Source organism: Saccharomyces eubayanus, chromosome XII (genome assembly GCF_001298625.1).
Source record: "Saccharomyces eubayanus strain FM1318 chromosome XII, whole genome shotgun sequence".
In the NCBI taxonomy this organism is placed as follows: Eukaryota; Fungi; Ascomycota; class Saccharomycetes; order Saccharomycetales; family Saccharomycetaceae; genus Saccharomyces; species Saccharomyces eubayanus.
This window is the reverse complement of record NC_030971.1, coordinates 296,553-318,450: the sequence shown is the minus strand read 5'-3', so window position 1 is coordinate 318,450 and position 21,898 is coordinate 296,553. Positions and strand designations below refer to the sequence as shown.

The 21,898-nt window shown below is 38.6% G+C and overlaps 5 protein-coding genes across 5 annotated transcripts; 4 read left to right on the top strand and 1 right to left on the bottom strand.

The window, feature by feature from the left end:
• Positions 1 to 179: 179 nt before the first annotated feature.
• Positions 180 to 9,056, top strand: CSF1 (Csf1p; the record flags this gene model as incomplete). Its single annotated transcript, XM_018366678.1, has 1 exon — positions 180 to 9,056. The coding sequence occupies one exon, from the start codon at positions 180 to 182 to the stop codon at positions 9,054 to 9,056; it is 8,877 nt and encodes a 2,958-aa protein (XP_018220517.1).
• Positions 9,057 to 9,163: 107 nt separating this feature from the next.
• Positions 9,164 to 13,414, bottom strand: SMC4 (condensin subunit SMC4; the record flags this gene model as incomplete). The annotated part of the gene is made up of 1 exon (XM_018366677.1): positions 9,164 to 13,414. One exon carries the CDS (start codon positions 13,412 to 13,414, stop codon positions 9,164 to 9,166), a length of 4,251 nt encoding a protein of 1,416 aa, XP_018220516.1.
• A 260-nt stretch (positions 13,415 to 13,674) lies between these two features.
• ARP6 (Arp6p) lies at positions 13,675 to 14,991 on the top strand (the record flags this gene model as incomplete). Its single annotated transcript, XM_018366676.1, has 1 exon — positions 13,675 to 14,991. The coding sequence occupies one exon, from the start codon at positions 13,675 to 13,677 to the stop codon at positions 14,989 to 14,991; it is 1,317 nt and encodes a 438-aa protein (XP_018220515.1).
• Positions 14,992 to 15,431: 440 nt separating this feature from the next.
• RAX2 (Rax2p) lies at positions 15,432 to 19,094 on the top strand (the record flags this gene model as incomplete). The annotated part of the gene is made up of 1 exon (XM_018366675.1): positions 15,432 to 19,094. One exon carries the CDS (start codon positions 15,432 to 15,434, stop codon positions 19,092 to 19,094), a length of 3,663 nt encoding a protein of 1,220 aa, XP_018220514.1.
• A 499-nt stretch (positions 19,095 to 19,593) lies between these two features.
• EMP70 (Emp70p) lies at positions 19,594 to 21,618 on the top strand (the record flags this gene model as incomplete). Its single annotated transcript, XM_018366674.1, has 1 exon — positions 19,594 to 21,618. One exon carries the CDS (start codon positions 19,594 to 19,596, stop codon positions 21,616 to 21,618), a length of 2,025 nt encoding a protein of 674 aa, XP_018220513.1.
• Between the last annotated feature and the right edge of the window lie 280 nt (positions 21,619 to 21,898).

Genomic DNA, 21,898 nt, shown 5'->3' with positions numbered 1-21,898 from the left:
CCATACAAATAAACCATTGGTACCGCTTTCAGACACGCTTGTGCTGAGCTACAGGAGACGTTTAATCGATTCATAGTGTGTTATTTGTCATAGTGCTCTTTTTTAAAGGAAAAGGAAGAATCAGTGACCATCAAGCCCACTCAACCTAAGTCTTCTACTGGAGGTAATAAGCGGCGACCATGGAAGCTATTTCACAATTACGTGGTGTTCCTCTGACACATCAAAAAGATTTTAGCTGGGTCTTTCTAGTGGATTGGATTCTAACCGTGGTAGCGTGTTTAACAACAATATTCTACATGGGAAGGATTTATGCATATCTTATAAGTTTTATATTGGAGTGGTTATTATGGAAACGAGCGAAAATTAAGGTAAACGTGGAGACAGTACGTGTTTCCTTGCTAGGTGGCCGAATATACTTTAAACATCTTTCCGTGATTCACAAAGATTATACAATTTCAATCTTAGAAGGTAGTTTAACATGGAAATACTGGCTTTTAAATTGCAGAAAAGCAGAATTGATAGAAAATGAAAAGAACTCCTCCGGAAAAAATTCAGAACTTCCATGCAAATTCTTATTGGAATGTGAAGGTTTGGAGTATTTTATCTATAACAGAACAGAGGCGTATGATAATGTTATAAACTTATTGTCCAAGGACGAACGAGATAAATTTGAAAAATACCTTAATGAACATTCGTTTCCTGAGCCTTTTAGTGATGGAAGTAGTGCCGATAAGTTAGATGAGGATCTGAGCGAATCCGCGTATACATCAAATTCTGATTCATCAATAATAAACGATAGGGACTACCAAGAAACAAATATTGGTAAATATCCCAAAGGTCTAAATTTTTTTCCACTTGAGCTTAAATTAAATCGTGGTTCTTTATTACTAGGAAATAAATTCACGCCTTCAGTCATGATTTTAAGTTATGAAAATGGTGAAGGTATAATAGATGTTTTACCTCCAAAAGAGCGATTAGACTTGTACAGAAACAAAACACACTTGGAACTCAAAAATTTCGAAATTTCCATTAAACAAAACATTGGCTACGATGACGCTATCGGATTAAAGTTCAAATTGGATACGGGAAAGGTTTCAAAGCTATGGAAAACATTTGTACGAGTGCTACGAGTAGTCGCCAAACCTGTTATACCGACACGACGTAAAAAGACAGGCCCGTCAGATGATGCTTTTTTTCAGAAATGGAAAGGCCTTTCTCTTTATAAAGCCTCTGCAGGCGATGCTAAAACAAGTGATTTAGACGATATTGAATTCGACTTCACGAGTCATGAATATGCTAAATTCACATCTATTCTAAAGTGTCCAAAAGTTACCCTTGCATATGATGTAGATGTTCCTGGTGTTGTGCCACATGGCGCCCATCCGACAATACCTGATATTGATGGGCCAGATGTGGGAAATAACGGGGCACCACCAGATTTTGCCTTAGATGTTCAAATTCATGGGGGTTCCATCTGTTATGGACCCTGGGCTCAAAGACAGGTAAGTCATCTACAGCGAGTCTTATCACCTGTAGTATCAAGAACTGCTAAACCTATCAAAAAACTCCCGCCAGGTTCGAGAAGGGTGTACACTCTTTTTAGAATGAATATTTTAATAATGGAAGATACCACTTGGCGTATTCCAACCAGAGAATCAAGCAAAGACCCTCAATTTTTACAACACTACAAAAAAACTAGTGAAGAGTATAGACCTTTTGGATGGATGGACCTCCGGTTTTGTAAGGACACGTACGCAAACTTCAACATCAGTGTGTGTCCAACGGTAGAAGGTTTTAAAAATGACTTTAATGTTCATTTCGTGGACACTGAAATCAGGTCAAGTGTTAATCATGACATTTTATTAAAGAGTAAAGTTTTTGATCTTAATGGGGACATCGGGTACCCCTTAGGTTGGAATAGCAAAGCTATATGGATAATCAATATGAAATCTGAACAGTTAGAGGCCTTTTTACTACGAGAGCACATCACATTAGTCGCAGATACGCTTTCAGACTTTTCCGCTGGCGACCCTACGCCATATGAACTTTTTAGGCCATTCGTCTACAAGATGAACTGGGAAATGGACGGCTATTCTATTTACCTGAACGTTAATGATCACAATATCGTTAATAATCCTTTAGATTTCAACGAAAATTGTTACTTGTCACTTCATGGGGATAAATTAACCATTGATATCACGGTTCCTAAAGAGAGTATCTTGGGTACGTACACGGATATGTCTTACGAAATTTCAACTCCGATGTTTAGAATGATGTTAAATACACCTCCATGGAATACTTTGAACGAATTTATGAAGCATAAAGAAGTAGGAAGATCCTATGACTTTACGATTAAGGGTTCGTATCTTCTGTACTCAGAGCTAGATATAGATAATGTTGATACGCTAACTATAAATTGTACAAGCAACAGTACAGTACTTCATTGTTACGGGTTTGTTATGAGATATTTAATAAATGTGAAGATGAATTATTTTGGTGAGTTTTTTAATTTCGTGACTTCTGAGGAATATACAGGTGTCCTTGGTGCCAGGGAGGTTGGAGAAGTCGTGACAAAGAGCTCGGTGGTGGACTTAGCGCCTAGTTTGGATTCAGAGTGTCAGGATGACAGTATGAAGAATGATGCTGAAGACAATGGGCCTGTGAAAAGATCTGATCTGAAAAGAACGACCAACGAAACTGATATTTGGTTCACATTTTCGGTTTGGAACGGTGCTTTGATATTACCGGAAACAATATACAGTTTCGATCCCTGTATTGCATTACATTTCACTGAGCTCGTTGTTGATTTTAGGAGCTGCAATTATTATATGGACATAATGGCCGTGCTAAATGGTACATCAATAAAACGACATGTTTCAAGGCAAATAAATGAAGTTTTTGACTTTATACGGCGTAACAATGGTGCCGATGAACAAGAGCATGGTGTGCTTTCTGACCTTACCATTCACGGACATAGGATGTACGGATTGCCGCCAACGGAACCTACCTATTTTTGCCAATGGGATATCAATCTTGGTGATTTGAGCATTGATTCTGACATCGAGTTTTTAAAAGGATTTTTTAATTCTTTCTATAAGGTGGGGTTTGGATATAATGACTTGGAGAATATATTGTTATACGATACCGAGACCATCAATGATATGACCTCACTAACCGTGCATGCTGAAAGAATAAAAATAAGCCTAAATGATCCAGTAATGAAATCGCAATCAATCGTTAGTGCAGAATCGCTACTGTTTACGTTGATTGACTTTGAAAATGAAAGATATTCACAGAGAATAGATATAAAAGTTCCAAAATTGACCGTTTCTCTAAGTTGTGTCATGGGAGATGGTACAAACACCTCGTTCCTCAAATTTGAAACGAAATTGAGGTTTACAAATTTTGGCCAGTATAAAGATATCAATAAAAAAAGATCGGAACAGCGTAGATACATTACAATGAACGATTCACCTTATCACAGATGTCCTTTTCTTCTTCCGCTATTTTACCAAGATTCTGATACATACCAAAAACTGTATGGGGCTATTGCTCCGTCGTCTTCGATTCCAACTTTACCTCTTCCTACTTTACCTGATACTATAGACTATATTATCGAAGATATCGTGGGCGAATACGCAACACTTCTAGAGGCTACAAATCCATTTAAGGATTTATTTGCTGAAACTCCATCAACTGTTGACCCTTTGAAAGCTAGTTTTACTGAAGATGATGATGACGAAGCAGCAGACCCTTTAGAATTCAAACCTGTCGCTTTTACAGAAGAGATAAATTATGAACGGGACAACTATGTTATTGATGTATCTTATATTCTCCTGGATATTGACCCATTGCTATTTGTCTTTACCAAGAGCCTATTAGAACAATTTTATTCTGAAGATATGGTACAAGTCTTGGACGATATCGAAATTGGGATTGTTAAACGGTTAAGCAATCTTCAAGAAGGAATCATCTCTATTTCCAACATTGATGTCCACGTTGCCTATTTAAATCTAATTTGGCAAGAGACAGGTGAGGAAGGTTTTGAGCTCTATTTGGACCGTATCAACTACCAAATGAGTGAAAAATCTCTCGAGAAAAACAGAACAAGTAAATCACTTGACTTAGCAGTCTTGGCCAAGGTAAAGACTGTGAGAGCAACCATTAATCAGAAGAAAAATCCAGAGTTGTCTAAGGATCGTCCACCTGCGCTTTCATTAGGCCTTGAAGGATTTGAAGTATGGTCTTCTACTGAGGATAGACAGGTCAATTCACTAAATCTGACATCATCGGACATAACCATAGATGAATCCCAAATGGAGTGGCTGTTTGAGTACTGTAGTGATCAGGGGAATCTCATACAGGAAGTTTTCACATCGTTTAATGCCATCCAGAATACGAGAACTAGTACGAAGACAGAGCTTATATCAAAACTTACAGCTGCAAGTGAATATTATAAAATTAGTCACGATCCTTACGTCATAACAAAGCCTGCTTTCATTATGAGACTTTCTAAAGGGCATGTACGCGAGAATCGTAGTTGGAAAATTATCACACGTTTGAGACATATTCTAACTTATCTTCCGGATGACTGGCAAAATAACATTGATAAGGTGTTGAAAGAGAGAAAATATAGTTTTGCCAAAGACGCTAAAAACATCTTCATGTCCGTATTTTCAGCTTGGAGGAACTGGGAGTTTTCAGATGTTGCAAGGTCATATATATATGGTAAATTGTTTTTGGCAGACCCTGCGAAACATAAAAGAAACTCAATTAAGAAATTGCTAAAGTGTACCATGGGATCATTTTATCTTACCGTTTATGGTGAGGGATATGAGGTCGAACATAACTTTGTGGTTGCGGATGCCAACTTAGTAGTGGATTTGACACCTCCTGTAACAAATTTGTCCTCAAACCGAGAAGAAACGATTGAAATCACAGGAAAAGTTGGTTCGGTGAAAGGCAAGTTTAGTGATAAACTGCTCAAATTGCAAGATCTCATCCCGCTGGTTGCAGCAGTAACTGAAGATGATAAAAGTGATCCAAAAGCCGAATTAGCAAAACAATTCAAAATGAATACCGTATTATTAGTAGATAAAAGTGAAATACAACTGGTTATGGATCAGACGAAAGTAATGAGTAGGACAGTAGGTGGTAGAGTCAGTTTGCTATGGGAAAACCTGAAAGACTCAACAAGTCAAGCAGGTTCATTGGTTATTTTTTCCCAAAAATCAGAAGTATGGTTAAAGCATGCGTCCACCATTTTAGGTGAGGCTCAGCTTTGTGACTTTTCAATTTTAGCTACTACAGAAGCTTGGTCGCATAAGCCCACGATCTTGGTTAACAATCAATGTGCTGATCTTCATTTCAGAGCAATGAGCACTACTGAACAAATGGTAACTGCTATTACTGAAATCAAAGAAAGCGTTCTGAAGGTTAAAGAACAAATTACGTTCAAGCCGAAGGCAAAGAATAAGTCGCAGTTTGTCGGCCCAAAAATTAATACTGTTTTATCATGTTACTTTTCAAATGTTAGTTCAGAAATCATGCCGCTTTCACCGTTTTATATCCGTCATGAGGCGAAGCAACTCGATGTCTACTTCAATAAATTCGGTTCAAATGAGATTTTGTTAAGTATATGGGATACTGATTTTTTCATGACATCACATCAGACCAAGGAACAATATTTGAGGTTTTCTTTTGGCGATATTGAAATCAAAGGAGGATTTTCTAAAGAAGCTTATTCGTTGATAAATGTTGATGTTTCAATATCTATGATTAAACTTACCTTCTCTGAACCGCGTCGTATTGTTAATAGTTTTTTACAAGACGAGAAGCTTGCTTCTCAAGGTATAAATCTTTTGAGCTCTTTGAATTCCTTGTTTTCTACCACAGACCTAACAAAAACGAAGAAAGAAACGCCTACAAAAATGATAAACTGGACATTGGATACCAATATTAGTTATTTTGGTATTCTGGTACCAGTGGCATCCACTTATTTTGTTTTTGAATTGCACATGCTCCTACTCTCATTAACTAATACGAACAACGGTCTACTTCCAGAACAAACTAGAGTGACGGGGCAACTGTCTATTGAAAATATTCTCTTTTTGATAAAAGAGCGGTCATTACCTATTGGCCTCTCCAAGTTGCTTGATTTTTCTATAAAGGTATCTACTTTACAAAGGACGGCTGACACGGAACAGTCCTTCCAAGTTGAAAGTTCCCATTTCAGAGTCTGCTTATCTCCCGATTCTTTGCTAAGGCTAATGTGGGGAGCGTATAAAGTTTTGGACTTGGTTCAGTACTATTCAAAACGCCATGCACCTAATATTTGGAACATTAAAATGTTCACAGGTAACAGTAACAAACCAAAAGAAATACCTATAAATTTCCGTTCCATACACATTTTATCTTACAAATTTTGTATAGGTTGGTTATTCCAGTATGGAGCAGGGGATGATCCGGGTTTAATGTTTGGCTATAATAGATTATTTTCTGCATATGAAAAGGATTTTGGGAAGTTTACAATTGTTGACGCATTCTTCTCTGTTTCAAATGGTAATACTTCAAGCACCTTCTTTTCTGAAGGAAACGAGAAGGAGAAGTACAATAGAAGTTTCTTACCGAATATGCAAATATCTTACTGGTTCAAACGATGTGGGGAGCTAAAGGATTGGTTCTTCCGATTTCATGGTGAAGCATTAGACGTAAATTTTCTTCCTTCATTTATGGATGTTATCGATTCTACTTTACAATCCATGCGAGCATTTCAAGAATTGAAAAAAAATATCCTGGACTTTTCCCACGGGTCAGATATGGAAAACAGCAGTCCTGATGCCGCTCCACATACTGAAACTGCTTCGAATAGTTTGGCTCCCTTTCTTGACAACATTAGATCTGTTAACTGTAATTTCAAGTATGATGGTGGTGTTTTTCGGGTATATACATATGACGACATTGAAGCTAAAAGTGAGCCGTCATTTGAACTCAAAAGTCCAGTTGTCACCATAAATTGCACGTATAAGCACGATGAAAGCAAAGCTAAACCACATAGGATCAGAACATTAATCACTGTTGATCCAACACATAACACATTATACGCAGGCTGTGCTCCTTTACTGATGGAGTTTTCTGAAAGTTTACAAAATATGATAAAGAAACATAGTACCGGCGAAAAGAAACCAAATTTTACAAAATCTTCTACACAAAATGTCGATTATAAGAGAATTTTGGATCAATTTGATGTAGGTGTTAAACTTACATCGGCCAAGCAACAGTTAAGTTTGAGCTGTGAACCGAAAGCTAAGGTCCAGGCTGATGTTGGATTTGAATCGTTCTTGTTTAGCATGACAACCAACGAATTCGATTCTGAACAGCCACTGGGATTTTCTTTAACTTTAGAACAAACAAAAGCATCTATTAAGCATATATTTTCAAGAGAGGTGAGTACATCTTTTGAGGTTGGCTTTATGGACCTAACGCTTTTATTCACACATCCTGATGTCATCAGCATGTATGGAACAAGTTTGGTGTCTGATGTAAACGTCTTCTTTAATGTGAAACAGCTTCAAAACTTGTATCTGTTTCTAGATATATGGAGATTCAGTAGCATTTTGCATACACGACCTTCGCAAAGGCCTAATAATAAGGAAATTAATATGAGTTCACTAGCGCCGACCAGCAATCTCGATGCTGGTGCTGAAATACCATGGTGCTTTACGCTTATTTTTACAAACCTTAGCGGTGACGTGGACTTGGGCCCTTCTCTTGGTGTTATTTCGTTAAGGTCCCAAAGAACATGGCTAGCTACGGATCACTATGACGAAAAGCGGCAACTATTGCACGCTTTTACTGATGGTATTAGCTTGACTTCAGAAGGTAGACTGAGCGGTTTATTTGAAGTTGCGAACGCAAGTTGGGTATCTGAAGTCAAATGGCCACTCGAAAAGAGTAAAAATACTCACCCGTTAGTCTCTACCTCTTTGAATATTGACGATGTAGCTGTTAAAGCTGCTTTCGATTACCATATGTTCTTAATCGGTACTATAAACAACATACGCTTTCATCTTCATAATGAGAAAGATTCCAAGGGTGTCCTGCCTGATTTACTGCAAGTGTCGTTTTCATCCGATGAAATTACTCTCAGCTCTACTGCACTGGTTGCCGCAAATATTTTGGATATATACAATACCATTGTACGTATGAGGCAAGATAATAAGATATCGTATATGGAAACACTGCGAGATTCTAATCCGAGTGAGTCCAAGCAACCGATATTGTATAAGGATATTTTGAGATCCCTAAAATTATTGAGAACAGATTTATCAGTGAATATTTCCTYCTTGAAGGTCCAAATCTCGCCAATATCTTTATTTGATGTGGAAGTTTTGGTAGTAAGGATTGGTAAGGTTTCTATACGTTCTGAAACACATTCGGGGAAGAAATTAAAGACAGATTTACAACTTCGAGTCTTGGATGTCTCAGCAGCACTTTCTACTTCAAAAGAAGAGTTAGACGAAGAAATTGGAGCTTCTATTGCTATTGATGATTATATGCATTATGCATCCAAAATAGTTGGCGGTACCATTGTTGACGTTCCAAAACTTGCAGTTCACATGACAACTCTACAAGAAGAAAAGACCAACAATTTAGAGTATCTTTTCGCATGCTCTTTTTCAGACAAAATATCCGTCAGGTGGAATCTAGGACCTGTGAATTTTATTAAAGAAATGTGGACTACACATGTCAAAGCGCTGGCAGTTCGTCGTTCGCAAACAGCAAATATTGCGTTTGGGCAGACAGAAGAAGAACTTGAAGAATCAATTAAGCGAGAAGAAAACGCTTCTAAGTTCAACTATATTGCGCTTGAAGAGCCACGGATTGAAGTGCCTCAAATAAGGGATCTGGGAGAGGCTACTCCGCCTATGGAATGGTTTGGTGTTAATAGAAAGAGATTGCCTAAGTTCACTCATCAAACTGCAGTGATCCCCGTCCAAAAGCTGGTGTATCTTGCAGAAAAACAGTATGTCAAAATACTGGACGATACGCATTGACCCTGCATCACTTCCTATTGTAACGCAAAGAAAATTATACCCTATTTCCACTTTAGATTTTATCAATGCTGTAACTATTTAGTATTTGCATACAACAAACATACCAACTAATTTCTATTTAAGATATCTATGTTTTTGACCGTGGTACTTTTTGTCCTATTATCTCTTTTATAAATACCAACCAACTGCTGTGCTAATTCGAACATGTTATTTCTTAACGATATGACAATGAACTGTGCATTTTTTGTTCTTTCTTTGATATAGTTAGCCACAATCGAGACGTTTCTAAAATCTAAAGCAGCATCAATTTCATCCATTACGTAAAGGGGAGTAGGTTTGTACTTATGTAAAGCAAACACCAGAGCCAAGGAACTCAAAGTTTTTTCCCCACCTGAAAGATTTGTAATATTCCTCCAACTCTTTTTAGGCGGCATGACACTGAATGTGACACCCTCCGAAAAAGGGTCCAAACTATCTACAAGTTCCAATTCAGCATTCCCACCCATGGTGATCATTTGGTACATTTCTTTTAAGGTCATTGAAATGATATTGAAGCCWGTCATAAATTCATCAAATCTTTTCTTTTTGAGTATCTCTAATTGTTCTCTAACTTCGTCTCTTTTTTGAACAGCTTGATTTAAGTCAAGCTTTCTTCTTTTGAACTCGGCCAAACGCCTAGCGTACTCTTCTAAAATTCCAATATCTACATTAGTGGCATCAAGATAACAGGTTAGTTCTCCGATATCACCTTCGAGAAGCTCTATATTCAACTCTTTTAGTTCATCTTCAGAAAGCCTTGGTATTCCTCTTGATACCTCATCGGAGGTTTCGTCAATATTCATAGAACAGTGATGATCATTATCGCCCTCTTCTCTTGGATTTTCACCTTGAACTTCACTGGAGTCGTCTTCTTGATCGGCTTTCTGTCCATCTTCAACTGCTTCATCGAGGATGTCCATTTGGTTATTGTCTAGTATTAGGAGCGTATGAGTCACGTCTCTAATTGAGAGTTCATTCAATTCTTTCTCTTGCTGTTTTATTTCGCTTTTGATATAAGTTAGTAAAGAATTCAACTTTTCCAACTTGTTCTTCATTTCCATTTCCAATGATTTGAATTCATCAATGTTTTCCTCCATTACAGTCACCTTTTCCTTCAATTGTTCACTTTGCTCTTCTAAGTCACTTTTTAGGTTCAGTACCTCAGTCACGTTTGTACCATTTTTTACTAAATCCACTTTAATTTGTTCTGATTTTTCCTCGATGACCTTTAACTCGTTGGATGATAGTTCTATATCTCTTTCAACATTTTTGAGCTGTTTCTGAAACTTGGTGATATCTCCTATAGATTTCCTTATTCCAGACTTAACTTTTTTAAGTTTAGCAACTAGAATATCTATCCTTTGACAAAGTGATTCTACTTTTGAATTCTGCATTTGCAGGTTGGTACCACCAATTTTCATGATTTGGTCTTGCAACGTTTTAATCCTTTCTTTTTTAGTTTTAGTTTCTGCTTGAAGGTCATCATATTCACCTCTCAAGTGTTCCAAATTTTTCATGATTTTATTCAATTGCGCTGTGTCATTGACTGACTTATCGTACGCCATGTTCGCTTCCTGTACCTGTTGTTCCGCTAGTGTCAATTCGCTAGCCAAAGAATCAGCTTCCATTTCCGCCCTTGATATTTGCGATTCTATATCCGGTTCTTGATCTCTCACTCTTTTTAGTTCTTGCTCCATCTCGTGAACTGTATCGTTAGCCACACGGAAATTCTTCTCCCTTTCAGACAATTCTTGCTCAATCTTGTTCACTTCTTCAGCCGTGTAATCATCCATTCCGTCTGATTGGTTCTTGCCTATTCTCATTAGACCTTTCGCAACATGGTTTCCACCACCGCTCATTGTACCTGAAATGTCAATTAACTTACCATCTTTGGTGACCACTCTGAACCTCCTCTTCCCGTATGCAACGTTGTTAGCCTGTTTCAAGTCCCGAGCAACTAAAGTATCTCTAAGAACACTATAAAATGCGTTTGAAAATTTTGAATCCTTGGGTTTAACTAGGTCAAACAGCCTTGGTACATTTTCTGGTGTATCAACTGGTTGCAAATTAAATTGGCGTAGTCTGTCCAATAAAATAAACCTCGCATAACCTAGTTTATTCTTTCTCAAATAGTCGATACAGTGCTGAGCACATTCCACAGTATCAACAACAACATCATCCAACCTTGGACAGGCTGTAGAAATAGCTACATCAAAGCTGTCGTCTATAACACCGAGATCCCCCAGGCGTCCATGGAACCCACTGATACGTCCGGACTTTTGTAACCTTGATAGAGCTGTTAAAACTTTACTTTTATTCTGAGCTTTTGATAGGGAAGAGCGAGCTTCCATGGCACGTTGACGATGGGCGTTCAAAATCGTTTGCATCTCTTTTAACTTTAAATTGGCAGTATTAAAATCTTTTTCACCTTGCGATCTTCCATCTATGAGTGACTTTAGGTTCTTTTTTAGATCGAGAATAAACCCTTGTAGCCCTTGCTTGCGTGCTTTCTTTGCGGAAATATTCTCTTCCAAAGATTCAACATTTTTTTTCAGCTTGACTTGAGTTTCTTCTAATAGAGATAGTTCCGATTCTGCTAATTGTATTTGCGATTTCTTCTCTTGAAGTTGGAGATCCCAAGGTTCTAAATCCTTTTCATGTTGAATAATTTCTGCAGAAATGTCCTTAGTTTTATCCTTTAAAGATAATTTGATATTATCGAGTATTCGACGTTCCTCTTCCAGCGATTGGTTCAAATCTTTAACCTCTGTTTCGTGTTCATTCTGCTCCCCATGAAGTTCTTCGAGAAGATGTTCAGCTTCAGATATTGATTGGTTGGTCGACTTCAAAATCTTTTCTGCTTTCCCCATTTTGTTAACCAGATTCTTTGTTCTTTCTTCTAAAGAAACTCTGGTGCTTTCTAGTTCTCTCTTTTCCAGAGCCAGCGTCTTTTCTTGAGAAGCGCAAGATGATATTCGATCTTTGATTTCTTTACGTTGACTTTCAACTTCATTAACCTTTTTCAAGGATTCCTGAAATTTTATCTTTTCGGATTCAAAATCTTTATTCAAAGAGGAAGCTTTCTCTAAAGTATTAACTAATTTAGAGTTACTTTGCAATAATTTAAATTGAAACAATTTTGATTTCAAAAGCGTTAATTGCTTCTCCTTTTCCAAAAATTCCAATGCAGTTTCCTTTCCTGATTCCAATGAATTTTTTTCTCGATTGACGATTTCAAATCTGTTTTCCTTTTCGAGGCATATTTCGTTTAATGTTTCGATTTGGCTCAGTCGCTCCTCGATTAACGGTTTATAGTTGGCCGTTCCAATAATGTCCTCTAAATATTCTAGTAATCCATCATCGCTCTCCTTTTCCGCTTTTGACTTCATTTGAGCAATGTTTTCAACCTCACCTTGTAGGATTAAGAACCTTTTATGATCTAAGTCGATACCTTCATTTTTCAAAAGCTTTGTCACTTCCGTATAACTGCTTTCTTTTCCATTTATGTAATACTTTGAGGAGTTGTTTTTAAATGCCTTTCTTGTAATAACTAATCCGGGCTTTTCTTTATCTATTCTAGAGGTTCCTGAAGGTTCATCAATGACGTACTCAAAATGCACTGCTACAGAACATGATTGTAAATTCGGAAAAGCTTCAGATTTATGAATCAAGTCGGATAGCCTATCCTGTCTCATCTTGTTTGCTCTAAACCCAAATACAAATAGCATCGAGTCGATGACATTTGATTTACCAGAACCGTTGGGGCCCACTACGGCTGAGAAGCTTGTATGAAAGGGCCCCACTACTTGCTTACCAGCATAAGATTTGAAATTATCGAGAACGAGCTTGTCAATAAACAGCCTGCCTTGTTGTTCACTCGATGGTTGGTGACTATCATATAGTTTTTGCAATTCAATCCTACTATTCTTCACTGGTGATAGTTGAAGCAATTCTAACCTCCTAGTCGGGGACCTCCCCGGAGACCTAGGTGGCGATTGGGAGTAAGCCTTATAGTCACGGCCCCTAGAAGATGTTTCCGGTGGTTGCAAGTTCGGTACATGTAGTGAAGAAGTTGCTGAGTTCGTGGGTTGGGAAAAGGCGTATCGGTTTTCACCAGAACTCAAAACAAGTTTTCTGGGAGTATGGGATTTAGCATATGATGATTCTAGCGAAAGTGAATCTGGATCTGGTGTTTTCTCGGTGCGATCATTCTGATTTTCTGCCTTGGATTCTTGTTCGCTATTACCATGATTAAGAGATAATTCTGGTTCCTCGGCAGTCTTTCTCTTCTGTCTTTTGCTCAACGGACTATCGCACATCAAATATATTCCCTGATTGGCGTCTTAAGGTAAATGACGTGACGTCTCTTTGAAAGCTTGTTCTCTTGAACAACCTCGATTCTCTATAAGTGATGATCTATTTCCTTATTTCGCGACCGTTGTAAACAATGGCGGCCCGTCCAAAATTACAAGTATTAGTTATAGTAATTAAGAAGAAGAGATGCTAGAAGAAGAACAAGAACAGCGAACACGTCTGTAAACAAGAAAAAAATCTAGAATCGCGGACAAGGCAACTAACTATGGAAAACCCGCCCATCGTCATTGATAATGGCTCTTACGAGATTAAGTTTGGACCTTCCACTAACAAAGTACCCTTTCGAGCTTTGAATGCATTGGCCAAAGATAAATTTGGTACGTCGTACTTATCCAACCACATCAAAAATATCAAGGATATCTCCTCAGTTACATTTAGAAGACCACACGAGCTGGGACAACTGACACTATGGGAGTTGGAGAGTTGCATATGGGATTATTGCCTTTTCAATCCATCAGAGTTTGATGGGTTTGATCTAAAGGAGGGCAAGGGTCATCATTTGGTCGCTAGTGAGAGCTGTATGACTCTGCCAGAACTAAGTAAACACGCGGATCAAGTGATATTTGAAGAGTACGAATTCGATAGTCTATTCAAGTCTCCTGTAGCCGTATTTGTACCATTTACCAAGTCATATCAAGGCAAAATGAGAACTATTTCAGGCAAAGACGAAGATGCTGACGTTGCTATTAGCGACCCGGACGACAAAACGTTTACGTCCAAGGAGTCTATAAATCAAATGAACTCGAACAACGATTATCACGATTTCCAACTGGTCATTGATTCTGGCTTTGATTGCACTTGGATCATCCCCGTTCTCAAAGGCATACCGTACTATAAGGCAGTAAAAAAACTGGACATTGGGGGGCGTTTTCTAACTGGGCTGTTGAAGGAAACACTATCATTTAGACACTACAATATGATGGACGAAACTATACTCGTTAATAACATTAAGGAAAAGTGTCTCTTTGTAAGCCCGGTCTCCTATTTCGATAGTTTCAAGTCAAAGAATAAGCACATAGTGGAATACGTACTGCCTGATTTTCAAACTAGTTTCATAGGCTACGTGAGGCACCCCAGAGAGGAAGACAGCCCGCTGCCGGCAGATGCACAGACCATCGCATTGACAGACGAGCTGTTCACAATTCCAGAGACGTTTTTCCATCCCGAAATTTCTCAAATAATAAAACCGGGCATCGTAGAGGCAATACTGGAGAGTCTGTCCATGCTGCCGGAAATAGTACGACCCCTCATGATAGGAAACATCGTGTGCACTGGAGGGAACTTCAACCTTCCTAATTTTTCGCAGCGGCTTGCCAGGGAACTACAGAGGCAACTGCCTACAGACTGGACTTGCCATGTGTCAGTGCCAGAGGGCGACTGCACACTTTTCGGCTGGGAAGTGATGTCGCAGTTTACAGAGACCGAGTCCTACCGGAGAGCCAGGGTCACGAGGGAAGAATATTACGAGCACGGTCCTGACTGGTGCACTAAGCACAGGTTCGGCTACCAAAACTGGATATAGCCAATTATAAACTTACATAGCAACAGCAACAACAATCAATAACCACTGTAAAAGATAGCCCTAATTTTCCTAGGTCTTCAAAGCATTTTCATTTAGGGTATGCATTTTTTGAAAAAATCCTCTATAGGGCTTACATTTTTGTTTATCATTCTCCTAATTAGGAAATTGTCCCTTTTAAGTGGTGAAAAACGCCATTCTTCTCATTTTTTTTTTCGCGATACAAAAAAAAAAATAGAATATGGAAAATACGAGAATGCGATCATTCATCACCAGAAGAGGTCTCAAAGAAAGTCTTGTGGTTCATCCACCCCGAATTAGATCTTGTAAGAACTGGCATAGCGTTTTGATTTATTTATACAGTGGGTCGACTGGGAAACGAAAGAAAAGCAAGACCAACAATAAAAACACACCAGTTTTTCGATACGATAACGGAAATTTAAATGTTTGTTCATCGTCTCTGGACACTCGTCCTTCCTCTTCTTACACTGGGTTCGAAAGCATCACAATTACAGAGTATCAAATCATTGCTAGATATCGAAGACAATGTACTGCCCAACTTAAATATATCGCAAGATAACGACAACGCGGTACAAATTCTTGGCGGCGTGGAGGCCTTATCGTTGTACAAGTACATAGGGCAGCAGAATTTTACCAAGGAGATAGGCCCGGAAACAAACTCGCGTGGACTAGTGTATTACTCCAATGATACTTATATTTTATTGGAAGACGCCGACGACGACACCCGAATAGACAGAATCACGCCGTTTGGCACCGACTCATTCATTCTTAGCGGGTCAGGCTCCATAAAGGATGTACCTCTGGGAAACCAGATACTCTACAATCTGTCAACACTATCCATGGAGCGCATATTCACCCAGCCGTTGGGCCATGTGGAGGCCGTTCTTGTAAATGACACTTCTGTTTACTTCGGGGGTAACTTTTCATATAACAACGGTTCAATGACGGGCCATGGCGCCCTTGTTTGGGAATCTACGTCAAATACCACCCAGCTTTTACCTTTTGGAGGGTTCGGAAAAGACTCCTACGTGAACTCGATTGTCAAATTGAATGATGATAACATTTTATTTGCGGGCAAGTTTTATACGTTGGATGACTCTTCGATCCTCACCACCAGCTCCAAGAACACTACGAGTGCAACCTCCGCGTTGAATGCCACAACTTTGGAATTGGGACAACGGATCCCATTGAGATACGCCTCGTGGGAGTCGCAGGGAAGTACAACGTTTGAATCCAGTTACCTCGTCTGCCCTGATACGGATAAAGACGCATGGACATATCCGGGTACATCAGGATCTTTGGTTTGCACTTTGCCTTATGAAGTCGCACCAACAAAGATAAGACTTTATAACTCTCCAAATTCTAATAACGAAATTTCCTTATTTCAAATACTGACCAATCCATCGCGCAGTATAATGAATCTAACATATCTGGATCCAATAAGTGGGGAACTACAGAATTGCGACGAATTCTGTCCATTATATAGTCGAGATACTCTACTGTCAGCAAGCCAAAATGTGTCTTCGTCCCTGGATATGATTTCCTTCATTGACAATAACAATACAGATGTCAAATGGTCGTCGGACTTCCAAGATTTTGCATTTGCAAACGAAGTTGCCGTTACATCGTTAAAACTCACCGCTTTAAACTCATACGGAGATAACGTTGCGTTATCAGGTTTGGAACTTTATCAAGATACGTTTTCGACCTACGCTAACAATTCACTAAACGAATATGGTTGCAGTGCACTCGCCAACGATTCATCGTCATCCACATTATCGGACAATGAGTGGTATGACGGCTTAACAGGTCAAAGTTATATAGCCATCGACTACGTTCCGAACCAAAATAAGCCAACTCCAACTGTGACGTTTTACCCTAGTATCATTCACCCTGGTCATTATACCATTAATACATACACACCTGGGTGCGTCCAGGATAACACGTGCTCTTCAAGAGGTATTGTAAACGTTACTATGTGGAATCCACAGAATAACACAATGATGGAGACTTACCTAATTTACCAAAACAATGACAATTTGAAGTATGATAAGATCTATTCGGGATACTTGGATTTCTCACCGGAAATTGTCATGGAGTACGTTTCTGGAATATATGCAAGTAATACTGCAACGATCATGGTGGCAGACCAAGTCAATATCATCACCGATTCGTTGGATTCTTTTAGCAGTCTTTCAGAAACTACGACCACGAAAAGACATACTCCCTTGAATGGTGTCCTTCAATACCAAAGATCAAATTTTACTGCCCCCACGTCAAACGAAATGAAGATAGCCAATACTACTTTGAACCTTTTCTCAGTGGATAACTACCCAAAGAACTCTTCCATATTCGCTGACATTTACGATACGAAATTAATACTTGGTGGAGCAGATAACCACATTTCTGTTATAGACTTCAATGAAAGTTTGAGGGTAACCGCAAGTGAAAACAAAACCATTCAGGGTGATGTGTATGGTATGACGCAAACTAACCAAGGTCTGTTGATATTCGGAGATCTCCGTTCTTCCGATGATAAACCAACAGTTCTTATGTTCAATGGATCATTTGAAAATCTATCAAACTATTCTAAGACGGTGGACAATGCCATTAACATAAGCTTAGCAAATAACGACCTGATTGTGTTTAACAACAATTACATACTCAACACATCCTCGAACTCAGAAATATCGAACTCCTCCTCTTTTAGTCTTTCGCTTTGGTCAGCCGGTAATAACGGTAACGGTGATGTTTTATTTTCAGGTGCAGTGTCACAAATGCAGTTCAGTGACTTGAGTGGATCTGCACGATTCTTAAATGAGGATATAGTAGAAGCGTTGAACCTAAATAAAGGTATTGTACCGTACTTGGGTGCGTATTTGAATGAGTCCACTATAGCTTATGCTTACGAAACAGATTCTTTGAGCAAGATCTATTTTTCTAACAACGTTAATCCTTCCTGGAATTGGTCTAATAACATTACTAAAATGGTATATGCGAATAATCAAACGTTGCTAGCTGTCGGTTCTGAGTCCTCGACAACAGCAGAATTATCGATTTTCAACCTAAAAAATTTCACAACAATTGCTAATGAAACCATTGGGTCCAATGCAAAGATAAATGCATTTGTCAATTTCGAAAAAAATTCTAGTCTGTTGGTGGGCGGAGATTTCCAAATGAGCAAGCCGAATTGCTCCGGATTGTGCCTATACAACTATGAAAGCAAAATTTGGTCTGCATTCCTCAATAATACTATTTTTGGCGAAATCACTGAATTAACCTTCAATAATGAATCAGAATTAATTATTTCAGGTCTTTTTGCTACAGAAAAATATCAGTCTATACGTTTGGGGTCCTTCAATCTCACCAATTCGACCATGATTCCATTATTAACAGGTTCGGGAGGCAAAATAAAGTCATTTACCGTTACCGAAGATTCCATTGTGGCATGGAATGACACCTCGTTGCTTATCTACAGGGATCAAAAATGGAATATTACCTCACTACCAGGTAATGGCAGCTCTGTTAGCTCTGTGACAACGATCAACACAAACGCAGACTCCTATACTTTGAGTAAGCGAGCTACTGACAATGTTGAGAAGGGGAGTATCCTGCTCCTCAACGGTAATTTTAGCATTCCGCAGTACGGAAATTTGCAAGGGCTGCTGTTTGATTCCCAGAACTGGACACCTTACTTTACGTCAGAAGCATCGGAAGCTTCCGGTCACAATCCAACAATTTTTATAAATAGAGACGTGTCAGCCGAATTTAACTCTCAAATCCCACTCTCCAATTCAAACATGACCGTGACAAGTCCTCAATCAACATCGCCCCTATCTCCATCTTCATCGGCCAGTAGTGAGTCGAACAAGAAATCAAAGAAGAAGAATATAGATCGTGGGTTTGTCGTTTTAATTGGGCTGGCATTAGCATTAGGAACAGTTTCTGTTCTCGGTATTGCAGGCGTCATTCTTGCCTACGTGTTCAAAGATCCGGAGGGCGATTACAAGCCCATTAAACCACGAATTGATGAGAATGAAATGCTCGATACCGTTCCTCCCGAAAAACTCATGAAGTTTGTCTAGTCGGGGTTGTATTATAATAAATAACTACTTAAATAATGAACACTTAATAAAACAATCAAAAAAGAAAAGTCGCAGTCGGTTAACATATAATAAACTAAACTGCATCCTCTGTTACTGTCTGTCTGGTATAGTATGGGCCTACAACCGGTCAAGAGGCACTCAAGCTGCTTTGAATGAGTGATTTAACTCTAATATTGGAGGCCGGGTCACGGATAGCTATTTTTCACGGCAGTTTTTCGCTTTTTTCACTTGGCAAAAAAGTATTGGAAAATGACATTTGTTTAAAAAAAAATAGGCATAATAATAGACAAAAATACAATTCAAGGTTTTTGTATTGAATAGGTTGTTTTTTCCTTGCCTTTTTCCAGCTGGTTAGTTAGGCTCACTTTTGTTTCCTTCTTTCCTTTTTTTTCCTACCTGCTGCTGTGATTGCTACATAATTATTCCAAAAGCAGACAGTCAATACTGAAAGGAAAACAGAAAGACAAATATCTACAAAATGGCATACATACAGCTTTTTTTGCTGTGTTTTATTGTTTCTGTAACCAGGGCATTTTACTTGCCAGGTGTGGCGCCCACTACTTATAGGGAGAATGATGAGATTCCATTACTCGTTAATCATCTAACCCCATCCATGTCCTACCAACACCAAGATGAAGATGGTAATAATATTCCCGGAGATAAGGAACACTTCCTATACTCTTATGACTATTACTACGACAAATTTCATTTTTGCAAGCCCGAACACGTCGAAAAGCAACCTGAATCCTTGGGTTCCATTATATTTGGTGATAGAATATATAATTCACCATTCGAATTGAACATGTTACAAGAAAAAGAGTGTGTTTCCTTATGTAAAAAGATTATTCCTGGGAACGATGCCAAATTTATCAACAAGTTAATCAAGAACGGATTTTCCCAAAATTGGCTTATTGATGGTTTACCTGCTGCTAGAAAAGTCCATGATGGAAGAACTAAGACAGATTTTTATGGCGCTGGCTTCGGACTTGGTTTCGTTGATGTAACACAAGTGGTAAATGGTGACACTGAACAAACACAAACGGGCAGTGGTGAGACTGAACTGGAAAAGCCAAAAACCACCAATGAAGGTATAGAATTGGATGCCCGTGATCAAGGTCACAACATGGTGCAAACTCGTGAGTTTTCATACTTTGCTAATCATTTCGATATTAAAATCGAATACCATGACCGTGGTGAAGGTAACTATCGTGTAGTCGGTGTCATCGTTAATCCAGTGTCTATAAAAAGATCCTCCCCAGGTACTTGTGAAACAAATGGCTCCTTATTAGAACTGAATGAAGAAAATGATAATGAAGTTTATTTTACCTATTCGGTTAAATTCGAGGAATCCGCCACTTCATGGGCTACCAGATGGGACAAATATTTACACGTTTATGATCCTTCTATCCAATGGTTCTCCTTAATTAACTTCTCTTTGGTCGTTGTGCTATTATCATCCGTCGTTATCCACTCACTACTGCGTGCTTTGAAAAGTGATTTCGCTCGGTACAACGAGTTAAACCTAGACGATGACTTCCAAGAAGATTCAGGCTGGAAATTAAACCACGGTGATGTTTTCCGTTCACCAAGCCAGTCACTAATGCTCTCCATTTTGGTTGGTTCAGGTGTTCAATTATTTTTGATGGTCACTTGTAGTATTTTTTTTGCTGCATTAGGTTTCCTATCACCTAGCTCTAGAGGCTCGTTAGCCACGGTTATGTTCATTCTATATGCCTTATTTGGATTTGTTGGTTCTTACACATCCATGGGTATCTACAAATTTTTCGATGGTCCATACTGGAAGGCAAATGTGATCATGACCCCGCTTTTAATTCCTGGAGCTATTCTACTAGTAATCATTGCACTGAACTTTTTCTTAATGTTTGTCCATTCTTCTGGTGTTATTCCAGCAAGTACTTTGTTTTTTATGGTATTCTTATGGTTTTTATTCTCCATTCCGTTATCATTTGCTGGTTCTCTGGTTGCCAGAAAGAGATGTCACTGGGATGAGCATCCAACGAAAACGAACCAAATTGCAAGACAAATCCCCTTCCAACCTTGGTATCTGAAAACTCTACCGGCTACTTTAATTGCTGGTATTTTCCCCTTCGGTTCTATTGCCGTTGAATTGTATTTTATTTACACAAGTTTGTGGTTCAATAAGATTTTCTACATGTTCGGGTTTCTATTTTTTTCATTCCTTTTATTGACGTTGACAACCTCTTTGGTCACTGTAATGATCACTTATCATTCGTTATGCCTCGAAAACTGGAAGTGGCAATGGAGGGGATTTATCGTCGGAGGTGTCGGTTGCGCTCTGTATGTATTTATCCATTCCATTCTATTCACTAAATTTAAGTTAGGTGGATTCGTTACCATTGTTTTGTACTTGGGATATTCTTCTATTATTTCATTGCTATGTTGTTTAGTGACTGGATCAATTGGTTTCATTAGCAGCATGTTCTTTATCAGAAAGATTTACTCATCTATCAAAGTTGATTAAATTAACAAAAAGGTGCTACGATTGCAGTGGAATAATTTTGTTTATTCTTACTGTTTCATTTTCTTTATCAGCGACACGATATAGTCTTCGGGTATGATACATAGGTTTTTTAGTAATCTTCTGTAATAGATTAATGATACTACTAGTTTTGACACCACGCTTGCAAATCAGGTAACTGCGCAGGCTCGAGAGGCTCTGTTCTAAGATTCGGTATTCTTGGTTAAGCACAATTTGAAAAAAGGAAGTGCAAAACGAAAACCAATTCTACAAATCGAAATAA